Source organism: Papilio machaon, chromosome Z, assembly GCF_912999745.1.
Source record: "Papilio machaon chromosome Z, ilPapMach1.1, whole genome shotgun sequence".
NCBI lineage: Eukaryota > Metazoa > Arthropoda > Insecta > Lepidoptera > Papilionidae > Papilio > Papilio machaon.
Window position 1 is genome coordinate 4,432,824 of NC_060016.1, and position 15,710 is coordinate 4,448,533.

The 15,710-nt window shown below is 31.9% G+C and overlaps 1 protein-coding gene across 1 annotated transcript in view; it reads left to right on the forward strand.

The window, feature by feature from the left end:
- LOC106717229 (sensory neuron membrane protein 2) overlaps nucleotides 1-15,710 on the forward strand; it is a 52,311-nt gene that overhangs the window by 35,282 nt on the left and 1,319 nt on the right. The window contains exon 7 of the mRNA XM_014510971.2: nucleotides 15,341-15,459. Coding sequence (XP_014366457.2) covers nucleotides 15,341-15,459 — 119 coding nt within the window. The remainder of the gene's footprint in view (nucleotides 1-15,340; nucleotides 15,460-15,710) is intronic.

Here is a 15,710-nt window from a genome sequence, read left to right on the forward strand (position 1 = left end):
TACAAAAAATATTATTATATATAATTTAAAGCTTTTAACATTTACAATATTTCTTTACTGTACTCGTTACAAATTTGTAAAGCATTTCAAATATCAGAGTTGAATTCATATAAAAACGATATTTAAGCTAAAAGGTATAAAATAAGACGTGACCTAACTTAATAAAGTTACTGAAATATACTAAAAGTAACTCCTTTACAAGCAAGTACTGAAAGAAACTAAAAGCTTACATTTTGAAATATATGAAAATACCTTTTACTCATAGCCCATGACGCCCGCCCCACCTCTTCTCCACAAACTTAATTTCCCTGAGCTAAAATTGCAAAACTTTTAACATCCTCTATCATTTCGCTATGTAATAGTTTCTTTAATTCCATACAATATTTTACTTATACTTCTTCAAATATCTTTTCAATGTTGAAGGTTGGTAATTTGGAATAAGTGTCCCGGCCTATTGTGAACTGAAACAACTCTAATGCTGACTTAGCCCCGGGATATAGTCTAATGTTTTGCAATCACGAGTTATGTTTCTATTGTACCTACTTATGTTAGGGTCAAAGCGAGTGAATAATATAAATCCATATTGGGCTTTCACGGGTGAAACATTACTACAAAAACACGAATGACGTCCTAATCTATGTTTTTTAAAGGGATGTATACTAACACTTTGTCTTCTTTTTTAAAGTACAAAATAAATATAGAATTTGTGGGTCAATTGTGAACAATTACTAATGTCCGTAATTAATAACAAATCAAATTATTTGTGATGCTAAATGATACATAAAAAAGAAAGTGAGTTGTTACTTTAAACTCATCTACGTGTGCACTTTAAATCATCACTAATAGTATGTTATCTTCTTTTGAATTGAATTGTTTGCTGATATAGGTTTATAAACTGTCATAATCGTTGGTAGTCATAATATACGAGTTGATGTATCAAATTAACGTTTGAACCTTACCCTATAAATATTCAATAGAAGTACCTCGTGCCAATGACGTGAATCTGGTTAGAATTCTCTAATTGTTTTATTTATCCCCTTTATTCGTACTTTATAAGCGAACTTTCAAAACTGACTCTGACTGACGTATTTACGTAAAATAATTCAATTTATCTTCCCGACGAACAATAAAAGTGATTTGACCATCAAAATAAGGTACTTACTTCAAATTCAAAAATTTACGTTGAAATATGTGTACAACTGATGCTAAGAGGCGTTTAACAGTTACTAAAACAAACCTTAGCGTAGATTGATAATAAAAATGCAATGAAATACTAAAATACAGTCGCGTTTAAATCAGTAAAAACACGCGAATGTAGCTGTATAGCATAGTACATGTTGAATCTCTACAGCCCAGTGTGCCACCCGCGTCCCCGCCTCACTCCACTCGTCGCCCGCTCAGCCCGCACCTCCCCTGTAAGCCCTGAAAATCAATAACGCAGCGCCGTGCACTGACGTATTAAATTTTCAGCTCAAAACAGGGAACTAGTTTGATGCAAGCCCTTGTAATTATTTGTCCCCTTTTGCCCTTATGACCCTTATTTGTATTTTGAACTATAAATACATAACTTTCCTCATGAAATTTGTCTATTTAAATAATTCGAACTTTTCTTTACCGATGTGATAAGTAGGAGTTTACATTTGATATTTTAAAAGCATAATGTATTAATGAGGTTAAGATCTATGTTATTTAATGTAAACATAAATGTTTCACAAATCTTCTAAAGTAAGTAGAAAGCTGGTAAGCTATTTTCCTGTAACACTGGTCCCCACCTACCACAGGAGGCAGAGTCCTAAGAAATTGTCAAAATTTTTGTGGATCAATATTTTTTATTTTATTTTATTACTTAAACAGGTTCCCGCTTGAAGCGATGCTTTGTTACCGATTTATATTGGATATTCACTTTCTATTGTCATATTGTAAATTCGTATGTTAAAATATGCCGTAACCGGTAGAGCTTCTTTTTAAAAAGGATACAACCGTACTCAATATCATAAAATTAGATATTTTAAATACTGTAATAAAAAGAATCTTATATTATTCACTAATTTATTCTTAACGCTAATGACGTAATTTCCGTACGTAACAATAGCGTAAGGCTAATCGATGATAAAGCTTCAACTCGGTCACAAGTTCACAAGCACAGTAGAATTGTGCCTCGTTTCTCGTCATTTTTCCCCGATTAACATGAGAGGGTAAATGAGTTTGTATGACTATTCCATTGTGAACTCATCTAGTTTAAAAAGTTGATCTGATTTCGATTTGATTCGTGTTTTTCCACAAAGTCTCACACGTCATTTGTTTTTAAAAGACAATAAGGAAACATTTCCACGTAAAGATTAATATGTTTATATATTGATAACACTATATTTAAATAAAAAGATCAAGTTCTTTTACAATCTTTGATGTTTTTTATAGTGTATTTTCTTTATCTTGCTTAAAGAAAATATATATTCTTTAAACTTAATTAAATAAAATTATGCTTATGTCAAACTGTTAATTAATTTTCTCAAGACACGGACTATTTATAAATAAAAAAGCTGTATCGTTTTCAGAGGAAAGAATATTGCAAACAGTTTGTGCCGCAAGCAAAAAGTTGAAAGAGAAAATAATATTTTTAAAATTAATTCCTTTTAAACTGGTTGCATTTAACAACGATTATTAATAATTATAATTACTACCTTTCCGTCCGATACTTACATTTTAATTGTTATATCACAAGATTTATACAAACATAGTATACATCGTAGTAATGCCCGAATACATGTATAAAGCGATACATATTATAAATTTTTATATTGGGATTATTTAACATTATACGTTATTTAGTATTCGTAGTAAATTCCATTGTGATCATGTAGTAGCTAGTAGTATAAGTATTAAGTTATTTAACAAGAGCGACATAATTATCCGTAGGTTTCTGAGACCAAAACCTCCGTTTAAAACATATTGTTTGTTTTTGTTTTGTTAGAGATAATGACAGGGATGACGATATGATTAATACAGAGATTATGGTCTCAGAAACCGCAGTATGAGGGTGACTTGAAACAATAGAGTTTAATTTGCGCTGATCGTGTTGCGTTATCAACATGATTCGAACCAGGTTTAATCATTTCTATTGTTCTAGAATAGATGCATTGAAATGTTTATAATTACGATATTTATGTACTATAGACATATTCTTACACTTCGGTATAAGTAATTTGGAGTTTTTATTCTCTTTTTATATATAACTATGTAATTTCATCATGAACAATGAGCGTAATTAATGGGCTTTAATTTCATTCCTATAGAGCGTCGGTGGCTCTTGGGTTTAGCACTTGACTTGTAATCTGCAGGTCCTGGGTTCGAATCCCGCCATGTATTTTTCGAGTTTAGATTTACATATATCTATCCAACGTCCTTACCGTGATGGGAAAATTCAAAGATATGTATGAAGTCGATTGACGATTGACGAACTCGCACTGGCCCAGCGTGGTCGATTAAGGACTAGTCACCCCTAACTTAGGGTTACTTTCAGCTGTAGACATTCATAAATCAAGTAAATATTCTTAACCCTTTTTATTATGATATAAGATTGCCAGGAACAATTAAAATGTGGCAAGTAAACTTTATTCATTGTGTAAAAAAAAAGATTATCAAAAAAATCACTTGGGAAGTGAAAATGAAGACTTAGTGGACAAATTAATTAAATGTCGTAATCCGAAGATCCTGGCGGGATAAGATGGACGTTTAAATAGAATCTCATAATCTTTCATTCATCTCAGACATCACTTTAATCTTTTTCAAGTCAAATATTTATATTTTTATAAAAAACTAGCTTTTACCCGCGACTCCGTCCGCGCGGAATAAAAAAAAAAAAAAAGAAAACGGGGTAAAAATTATCTATCCTATGTCCGATTCCTGGTTCTAAGCTACCTGTCCACCAATTTTCAGTCAAATCGATTCAGCCGTTCTTGAGTTATAAATGGTGTAACTAACACGACTTTCTTTTATATATATAGATATAGATACTTATTTAACAGAGCAGAGCTGTAACAGAATAAGAATTTCCAAGTACTTTTACATGTATAGATATATCCCAGTTATAATATTATGTACTAGTTCGTCTACTCTTAGAATATTAGTGGAACGTTCCACAAAAAGTAACCACCACAAGCGTCTCAGAGCAACCTATGAACTTTACTGTTGGGCGGCAGACAAAGCCGCACATAGCAAGTTATACTTAATACCTCACTCATGTTACATCTTTGTCGCCTATGTTATATGATATAAAGATGTTTTAATAACCTAAGACTTCTATCACAGCTAGTTTAGGTATAATAACAAAAAACAAATGTACGAAATTCGTATGTTCGATTTCGAGATAATAAAGTCACGACGTGTTTTTTAGGATGTAAACCTATCGAAAAATTGCAGCTCGCACGTACGAAACTCTCGTAGTGTCAATGAGGCGTAAGACTGAAAATACTGTAGTGCTTTTTCACCATCGTTAACCTAGAATCTATAGGTATAATGATTGTTATTCAAACTTGTTATGTTCATCGCAGAGTATGAGGCTTTTATACGATTACATTTCGCTCAGATAGCGTTGAATGTGCTTGACAACCAGAGACCGCAATCCGTCCTCCATGGTACTGCACATGCATACAAAAACTCGAGAACAATACAACGGACTCTGTTACTGCATGTGAAATGAATAAAATTATTTAAATAAAAAACACAAATGAAAACTTGTAATTGTATATTGCGGTGACTAATTAACCTATTCAACGTTAGTGGGTCACCGAATACGTGAAGGATGAAAACAAGCATTTTTAAAAAGAAAATTATATCAACTTAATTCTTTTGTTTTAAATTAAAAATATTTGGGTCTAGATGAGTGATTCGAATCTTCTTTCGTTGTGCATTATTTTTTAATTAGATAAGTAAAGTATAAAAAAATCCTTTATATGTTCTGAAAGTATACATCGGTGATAGACTTGCACTTAATAAGTAAAAATAAGTATAGCCATTGAAAAAAGTGAACATCCATTTTTGATTAGAAGCATATTTTCTACAACATATTTTCTCGAGCGCAATGCCGAGAAAAACCCTAACAACCAGCTTAGTCGGAAGCATTTTTCTGACTTTTACATTCTCTTTGTAGGATCAACTTTCAACAACATCAACAAATTCAGTTTCCAATTAATCATACACTTACAACTAGGAGAATAACAAATAAAAAGTATGCGTACATCTGAATATATAATTCCAACATTAATAAATAATTTACCTTCTGAAACAAATAACATAAACTACAAAAACTTAAAAAACATACTTAAAGATCACTATTTAAAATCCTGAGCGTTATAAAATTATTACCCGATGTGCACCTTGTATATGATATGACGGTATGAGCGATATCACTTTGTTGCTGTTAAAAAAATCTTAACTTACCTTCTGTTATATTTCAAAGCGTAGTACCAAAGTGTCTGGACAAATCCATGATGGGTTTATAGACACTTTTATTGTAACTTTGTATTTTGTACCCTGTTTAATATAAACAAAAAAAAAATTAAAAAAACTATCAGCTACGCTGTATTCTTATCAAACTTGGATTCTTTAATAAAAGGGAGGAATCTTTTGTCAAAAGCCAGCAATAAATCTGTGTGTTCTTTAAAAGGCTCGTTTGCTAAAACAAACTTTTTTTTTTAGGTATACTTACCATATATAGCAGTTGCCCGCGAATTCTTCCGTGCAGAATATAAAAAAGTTATAGATATATGTACCTTATGTTACCCTGAGATGTGTTTTTATTATTTTAGAGATAATGTGCTTTTATTTTATATTAGATGTATTTTTAGAAGTAAACATTTTGAATTATTTAGTTTATATTATATTTAATTTTAAGAAATTCCTCCCAAGTAGAGTTAGCAACGGGAATGCGGCCGACCGTAAAAACTTAAGCCAAAACTTTAAGGTTTATAAAACCTGTGTGCCAACCCCACGTTAGCGTGTAAAGGGCAGGGAGATGATGACTCTGAGATACTGTGACTTTCCAATAGTGAAACAATTTTTTTTATCGGTTCAGTAGTTTCGAAGTCTATTCAACGCAATCATACAAGCAAATCTTTCGTCTTTATATTAGTATAGATAAATAAGTTAAACAAAAGAATAAGAGGGTGATAAAATTAAAAATACCGATAACTTTGGTGCCGTATTTTCTTTTCATTTAAACATAAAAATTGTGATATGAAAAAGGGTACTGTGACCCCAAAGGTACTCAGTTATGTTTGTTTGTGTCAGTGTACAAAGTGAGAACCTGCCTGGAAAGTTCTGACCGTATCAAAAGGAATGATAAAAAATAAATGATAAGCTTCAAAGGGAATGTTCGCAAAACACAAAGTTTTCCTTTTAATTAGCCCGCCACCACTGCGCCTTTGTGAGATATTTTATGATATAAAATTCATAAAAAACCTTTTAAATTCTCTACAGTAACTTTACCGATGGCCTAATGACGTCACGTGTTTACTGACTACTAAGCAGACAAGCGTGGGTCGCGGTCGATGTTTGTGGGAGGGGGTCATCGGCAAACCTTCTACGCGTCGCTAACCACCAATAACCAGGTTCGATACAAAAAATAAATATGACTGTGAATTATGTACGAGTATATCTTTCAAGTAACATCGTCCATAAGTTAATATCCTATACCTACGTATTTTACTTTTTAGCCCACTTTAAAAAGATGGAGGTTATCAATTAGTTTATAATTCTTTTTATGTCTGTTGCCGCGAAGCTAAGCTCTTGGTGCTCCGATTTTATAAAAATTATTTTAATCGAAAGGAAGTGCTTACAGATGGGTCCCATTTTTTTGATTATTTTTTAAAATAACTAGATGACTAGTAGATTTAGATTTTAGCTTCAAAATGCGTTGCGAAAATTAGGGACTTTTTGTTTCCATCGCTTACGTAGGCTAAACTATAAGACCTACATAAAAATGATGTATGAAAGAATTGTAGCTCTTTAAACCCTCGAAGTAAGAAAGTTAATCGTGCCGGTAATATGAAAAAAATTGTAACCGAAAGTAACTGAAAAAATAATTAAAACCTAGATTTAAAAATTGAAACGCAAGTTTTAACAAACTGGATCACTGTGTCAGGAAAGCCGTTACCAAGAAGATTATTTTATTTATCTTACTAATATTATAAATGCAAAAGTTTAGATAGATGGATGAATGGATGGATGGATGATTGTTTGAAGGTATCTCCGAAACGGCTTCACGGATCTTGATGAAATGTGGCATAGATATAGAACATAGTCTGGCAGAACACTTAGGCTTCTTATTATTATTTATTTTTTAAATTCCGCGTGGACGGAGTCTCGGGCAAAAGCTAATATTTTTATAGCTCAAAGATACGATATTCCAAGTGAAAGATTCAACAAGTTCAGGAGAGTGTAGGTTGAAACGTAATATTTGGCTAAATTGACTGGTTCTGTCATAGTTAACTAGAATGTAGTGTAGTAAAATGTCTTGTGATTTATATATTATGTAACTGTAAATTTAAAAAAAATTCAAAGTTGTGCTCTACCTCTAGAGATTTTAGTTCCACACGATGTAAGACTACATAGAAAATGTAACTGAATACTCTTTCTATCATATCTCTTTGTTGCACAGAACAAAGGATTTCTATTTGCTAGAAAATTCCGAGCTGTATAAATTTAATAAAACTGATGTTTGAGAAGTTGAAGTTGTTAGAATAAAATTACGACCACTTTAATTATTCTATCCTTTTATAATGAACGTAATTTTTCAACAAATGTAATTAAAAGTCGTGAACATTTCTGCTTTGTACATTGTTAATAACAATAATTTAAAAAAAAACAAATAAACCCGTGAGTGTATTCTCCGTAATCTGTACAGGTGGGTTTCCAATAATTACAACATTTGTACAAACATATTTTCATCCTTCTGATTTTGAAAAAGCAGAGATTACATTCAAATCTCCTTATTCGCGGTCCCGATGATCGAGGTTTTACAATTCGCAGGTAAAAACTACTAAACACAATTATTTTCAACGTTATAAAACTCTTAGTTACCTTCACTGTATAGTATAAGTATTAAAAATCTTAATTTCAACGTATAAGAGGCAGTAGATGTCACTATCCCTCTCATCTCGCTTCCCTTTAGGCCGAGAATAATGAGAGCAAGCTCAATGTCAAAGTTCACTTCATCGACCCGTTTATAAAAACGCTATCTACATAGTTATGTAAGTCAGACATGAATCGCCTCTTTCGTGTAGGTACCTAATAGTAATTATTAATTTCGATACTCGACAGACAAATTATTTTTTATTTTATAATTATTGCTGAATTATTATAAAACTAGTTTTTACCCGCGACTCCGTCCGCGCGGAATAAAAATTAGAAAACGGGGTAAAAATTATCCTATGTCCGTTTCCTGGTTCTAAGCTACCTGCCCACCAATTTTCAGTCAAATCGATTCAGCCGTTCTTGAGTTATAAATAGTGTAACTAACACGACTTTCTTTTATATATATAGATAGATTGACAAGAAACAAAACAAGATCAGAATTTTAGGCATACTTTAAAAAAAAGTTGATAAACCCCCGTAGATAAGTGTTACGTAACTTCAAAGTGCAGTCCATTTATAGCAATCTTAAGAAAATGTATGTTCATGTAATAATTTTAAAACTGATGTTGCTACGAGAAAACTAAAATAACAATTTCGAAATAGTTTCATATAGAAAGCCGTAGCAAGTCGAAATACGTCAGAGCTGAAGTTATCGATACAAAAGTTAGTTTTTTTTTTTAACTTTTAACACGTTTGCTGTGCGGTCGCAAGTCACGTAAGTAGTTAGGAGAACTTTGTACGGTAGCAAAAACTACATAAAACTACTTTCATCAAAGCAACGAGTCGTATGAATTTGTTGTACATACTTATATTCATCGCGCCTTTTTTTTTAAATCTCTGATTTTTTTTTCACTTAAATTGTCAAGCTGTTAACTTGTTAACGCACAAGCAGCTGTCGTGCAAGATCATGAGATTTTCCGATTCCAAACTTTAGTTTTCAAGTTATTTTATTAACGATGCCAAATATCTTGCATGTGTACACATACACATACTATACGTACACATACAACATACTATATATTCATCTCTTTTAGTATGGTTTTTCTGCGCTATTACTTTCATACGATATAAATGTCAAGAGATAGAAAAATCAATATACTTTCAAGTGTGTCTAAGGACTGGAAGTACGTGACTGTAAGTTGAAACTAGAGAAGCAACAGGCGAGCTCTGCAACCAACGTTCGTTCCAATTTTACAAAAGTAATTCGTTTATTATTTTAAACATTGCTTTTTAAAAGTTTTATACTTTCATGTGATTATTTAGTAATTAATTTACGTGAATGTTTTTTTATTGCTGTGTCTGAGTGAGTTCTGATATAATATTAAGTGTCTATATAGTTTGTTGGTACCTCAAACTTACCTTTAATCAAAAGTTGTTTTTCTTTCCTGCCAAAGGTACAGATTGACTTACGAATATAATTTCATCACAATGAAACCGGGTCCCATGGCAATAGGGCAGTGAAATAAGTTCGGAACAAAACTATGTTTGCACAATATTGCGTTCCAACATTTTAGTTCAATCAACTTTTGTTTAAGTTTGATCCATCGACATTATTTGTCAACGATTGGGTAACTCCCTTATAAGGAAAATAACAAAAAAAGGAAAGGTTAATAAGCTTTATATATAATTCGAATATTGCCAACCATCAAGATCCAAATAGGAAACAGTTATAGTGACTATTCACGAGTATTAAACGTTAAAATAACTTACAGTATTTTTTATTTAACTATCTTTAAGTTGTTACTCTCCTTTATTGTTAAATCTTTCAAATTAATTTTATATTAATTTAAATCTTTGACTTTTGCTATCACATGCGGAACAAAAATGTGTAAAAAGGACAAAAAATACTACCTTTCTTTCTTTTTTTTACTCTCGTGCTCTTCTGCCGGAGTTTATCAGAAAAGACCTTGTCTATCGAAGTTTATTTTTCTAATGCTTTTTTATTTATTTTTTATTAATAATAGGTTTAAAGGAGATGTAGGAGGTTTTTATCTTTAAGTTATTATATTTTATATACACCAGTGATATTACATTTTTAATGTATCGGTTTAGGTTTTATCAAAAATGCATACTAAACACTCTCTGTCCATTCCTTTGGATTAAAGCGTGAGTGTTATGTTATACAAATACCTATGATCAATCTGGAGTTATTGCATAGTCACATTTATAGTTAGAGGCAAGGAGATTCTGTTGTGACTTAACAAAATTAACAAGTAAGGGTGACCAGAAAGACGAGAGATATAAGAAAGATATCAAATTCAAACCTTGAAAAAATCAGCTTAACAGAAAATAAACATTTATAATTATAATTACAATTTTTCTGCTGGAAATTGAACATAGACCACATAGTTGCCGTTACATCATTTTCCTCTTCTTCTCTTTCCTTAGTTCTTAAGCTCTTTCTGGGCCTTTCTTCTTAAATAAATAGACTTGGTCGCATAATGACTTCGACCTAGGTTTCTTCTCCTATTTACAATGTAAATATTTTACGTCACGATTTACACCGTCTACTCACATGATAAAAATGTGGTTAAATTATTTATAAAAGGAATTATTCTTATTTTATAAAATCATGGTTATCCTGTTGACATTTGCAACAGGAGATGTGCGGTTTGTTGGTGTAATAGAGTTACCCTAGTTCTCAACTAACGGATACAGTTCTCCACATACCATATTCTACTATATTCATATATATGTTATGGCTGCATTGAATACAAATATTAATGACTAAATTTATGCAAGACAGAGATCTTACGAGTAATTCTACAGTATGTTTATTGTATCACAAAAGCTCTGATTTACATAAAGTTCAATACGTTTGAAATTATTTTATAGTTTCTGTACTCCTCCTTCATGAAAACTTTAAGGAACGGGCAAATCTGTCCAGATAACATCCTTAAAGTGTTTCGTCGAGTTTTGGCTTGAACTAATGATATAGGTAGCTTTTAGCGTCTAATAAATGTTGTTGAAATGGCTCAGCTTGTTGTTCTGTCTGATTGATGATCAAAGTTTCGACACAATGAAGTCAATTTCTACGTAAGGACGGCAACTTTCTTTCTTATACTTTTATTAAAAATAATTACTTTCCACTCAAGATCCAGTGATAGGAACTAATAAAGTGCAAAACTAATTCTAATCTCTCTTTCTATTTTATTAAATTATTTTTGTCTAAAATAAGACGCATGCTGTATGTGGAAGTGAAGAAAATAATTAAATTAAAATATTTACAATGCGGACTTAACGTTTAGAATACGGAATAGGACAAGTCTAACCATATGAGTATTATTTATACATTTTATATCACAGTAATATTAATTTAATTACTCGTCATACTGTTTATAATTTAAATATACTGCGAGTATAACTTAAATCTACAAATAATTAGTATGAACTTACACATTGTTATCATGAATATTAATTACATAGTCGTGATGAAGTTAATGTAACATTATTTTGTTGAAACAATTGTACTAGGACAGCGTAAATTGAAAATCCGTACTATGTTTACAACAGTTGACGTAAGATTTATAATAAATAAATGTATTTCAATGCTGCGAACGGAAAATTAATAAGGAATTTCAGAGCGGTGCACTGATGTTATTAAATTTTCCGCTAACTCGAGCTCAAGGCATAACTAAGTTTATAGAGTGCTTACATGCCTCGCCGTGTGTTATCAAACTTATAGTGTCTTAGCTATGACAAACATATCGATTTCCTTCTCATACCCAGTTCAAGTTGCGATATAACTCTGTATATTTTAAAATTCAAATCGAGCGTATGTTAATATAAAATTATATTCTCGTTTTTAAATTAAAATGTTTACGCTTACATTACTTCTAACTACAAGGACGGATTTTAGGAAGGTTATGTTTTATTAGACAAAGGTTTATTACGCAATTTTAGAAAAAAAAAAGTAACCTAATTGAACTCGAAACTCTTTATATTCTATTTATTATCCATAAGAAAGAAATCTTATAAGGAATTTATAAATACCTCACAAGATACAGGATTTAATTGAGAGAACTATATTGTATCGCTTTGTCAACTTTATACAATTTCAACAAAGCTTTGAACCATCTCATTCTGCCGTGACGATTTAGTGCGCTTTAATTGACGTACTGCAAACGTAGACAAATCAAACTTTGCTAGATCTATTAGTAGCCAATATCCTTTATTAATGAACCTTTGTCTTCGGTGTATCAATTAATATTCAACGAGGGCTCAAATACTTTACGGTGGTGCAGAAACTGTTAGCTGTTTAAACATAGAATGATATAAATACAGTCAGTCCACTAGTGAATCAGACTTATAAGTAAATATGAACCAAATGGCAATATTTATAAAAAAGTCGCAAATAATAACATAACAATGATTTTTGAAATACTTGTACTTGTACGGTGTACAAAAAAGGATTACGTTTTGAAATAATAAAATCATTATCAGCTCACTATAGGTATATGTCCCCATTGAGGACATTGAGGTCGCGGAACCTATCCCAAGTTAGGGGTGACTAGGCCATAGTAACCACGCTGGCCCAGTGCGGGTTGGTTGACTTCACACATATCTTTGAATTTCTTCTGAGATATGTGCAGGTTGCATCAAGATGTTTTCCTCCACCGTAAGAACTTCGGATAAATGTACATATGTAAATCGAAAACGTATTGGTACATTGGAACCCAGGACCTGCAGATTCCAAGTCAAGTGCGTAACCCCTGAGCCACTGAGGCTCCCTTAAATAATATATCTGTGCTAATAATTAATCAGTAGATTATCGTCACTCGTAGAAAATTTTTACAACGAGCGGAAAAGCTATGCTACAGGCGCGAGAAGGGTGGCGAGACTAAAGTGGGCGGGGAATTTACATTCCACTTCAGTCTACTTACCACGAGTAGACGTTTTCTTCTAAACTCAGAGATTGTGTGATTTTAAGGAACATAGTAAAATAAAACCAATTTTATGATATCAAATGAAACTATTCTTATAAAATTACCTCATTTTCAGAAAAAAATACTGGAAACAATTATTTTAACAAAGTCGCCAACTGATCAATCTAGCTTAAATATAATGCACTAGTATTTTTCTTTGTAGTTAGATTACTATAGATATTTAAATACGTTTATGTTATCAAAAATATTTATATAACAATAATTTCTAAATGTTCTAAAATAGTTTTGATTGATTGGAATTTAATTTGGCAGCCATATCTATATTAGTTGTAAGATCATCCGAGTTTCAATGTATTCACTTTCTTTTGTTCTTATAATTTTACGTTACCATTTCACATAATCATGTTTTATTCCAGTACTCGCGCAGCTGAGCGAGGAGATTGAAATTAAATGACGTTATCGGATAATTCCAACAAACGCCATGGCAATCCTAATGACTACTTTTATTAGTACACTAGCTTTTTCCCGAGACTTCGTCAGCGTAGAATTAAAAAAAAAGGATAAAAGTAGTAGCGGAGTTATTGAGTTAATATGTTAAACGTATCCCACGGGAACCGTACACTTTTCCGAGACCATATTTAGCATATGAGTTCTATATAATATGTGCCAAATTTCATCGAAATTCATGCAGCCATTATAAAAATACCTTCTAACAAACATCCATCCATCTAAACATTTGCAATTATATTATTAGTAAGAAGTAAGATAAGCAACCACTTTAAATGTGAATTTATTCCTCTTTGCGTTTTATGCAGATATTATAAAATCCGCACTTCGTCGTTCGCTCTTTGTTATAAAAGGGACAGGGAATTGTTTTTACAAGAATATTTTTCTTGTTATCCTTTAAAAGTGTTTACCTTCAATATATATTTGTTTTTAAGCTACACAAAGTTCTAATAGAGACTGGCATATGTCAATGTAAAGTGGACAGGCTAATGACGGCAATATAACTCTTTCTATAGTCACACGACTTTTTTGGGATAAGTTTCATACGTGTACAAACAATCGAATATTTTGAAGTTTCATAACTTTACCTGTACAGACGTTTTGCTTTCAATCGGCAAAGTCTGCATAAACAAGTAAACAATGTGGGAAGAAAGGTGAAAGTAATGTCGAATCTTACGTGGCAATGGAAATTTACAAACGAAACATGTAGACTCAATGCCAAATGCTACGTGCCGACTGAAGCGAACGCCGGTGCATTTAAAGGTCAGTCCTTATACACAAACTAATTGAAGCATAGATATCGACAGCCTCAAACGATCGACGTTGGGCATTCAGTTGATGTTCATCGTACGTTAACCGCTTGACGCTCTATTCCTTGAAGCAATCCGTGTTTGTCGGCCCTAATATATAAATTTAGTGCCATCGTTGCCAACAGACGTTATCATGGTCGTTATACGACGACTTATTAATATATACGTTGATTGTCTTCTTTTACACATTTTTTTATATTAATAATACAATTACTATGAAAAAAAAACTTATTTTGTAAAAGACTTATTTCGACCGGTACAGCATATATTAAGACATGTTTGTAAGACATGTAGGTATTATGTACCTGTGCAGCCATATTAATATGTTTTGAGGACCTACGAACATCAAACCCATCGTTATACGTAAAGGTGCCCTCTACGTGCCCCGACATTTTCAGCCTACGCTATGAACAGATCGAACTGTCTGATAACATTTATTTTATGTTTATATTTCTAAGAAAACCTTTTGAATTAAGCTTTCTTGACTTAATTTATATAACGGGGCGTTTATTTTGGTTGTAAGTACAATTTGATCAGTTACATCGTAGGCCGCGGCCATGAAACTAGCGACGAGCGGTAGGGCGCGATGGCGGAGCGAAGCGATGTAAAATGTTTATATTATATATTATAAGAATTAGTATTTTATTTAAAGTCACTAGTATACATAAATATAGGTACATTTACATTATATCCCAATGCATGTATGCATACAATGTATGTTCATGACATACCACAACAAGGCCACAGCGTATTCCGAACATCGAAGCACTTTGTAGTACATGTCCTGCCTTGATGTAGACAATTATATGCACTTATGTAGTGGGTATTCCAATTAATGTCACATCGTTACACGTTACGTGCCCCTTTATTAATTATTAAAATTACATATTTGTAAATTATAATTTAGCATTATTTTTAGTAATTGCTATCATAATTATTTAAACTCATGAATATTTCTTATCTACTTACTAAAGTTGAATTCTTTGTAAAAATATATTGTTACAGGTGGACCCATGGTTCTGTCGTATCCGCATTTTCTATACGCTGACCCAATTTACGCTAAAGGTGTTAAAGGCATGAACCCATCCGTTGAAGATCACAGGATATTGCTTGATATAGAACCTGTAGGTATTTTGACATATACCATAGTGATTGAAATTAAGAAAAAAAATTGTGAATAAGAGGCCATAAAAATAAGTTTCTCAATAATATTCCCAAGACAAACAGCCAAAAATAACCGCACAGAAATATTTTTAATATTTTCTTAGCATTTTCATAAAGACTGAAGAAGATAAATGTTTCTAATAACTATATGTTTCTGAACGAGTACTTCGTCAGTGGAACCCATGGATAATTTAATTCCTTACTAAAAAAA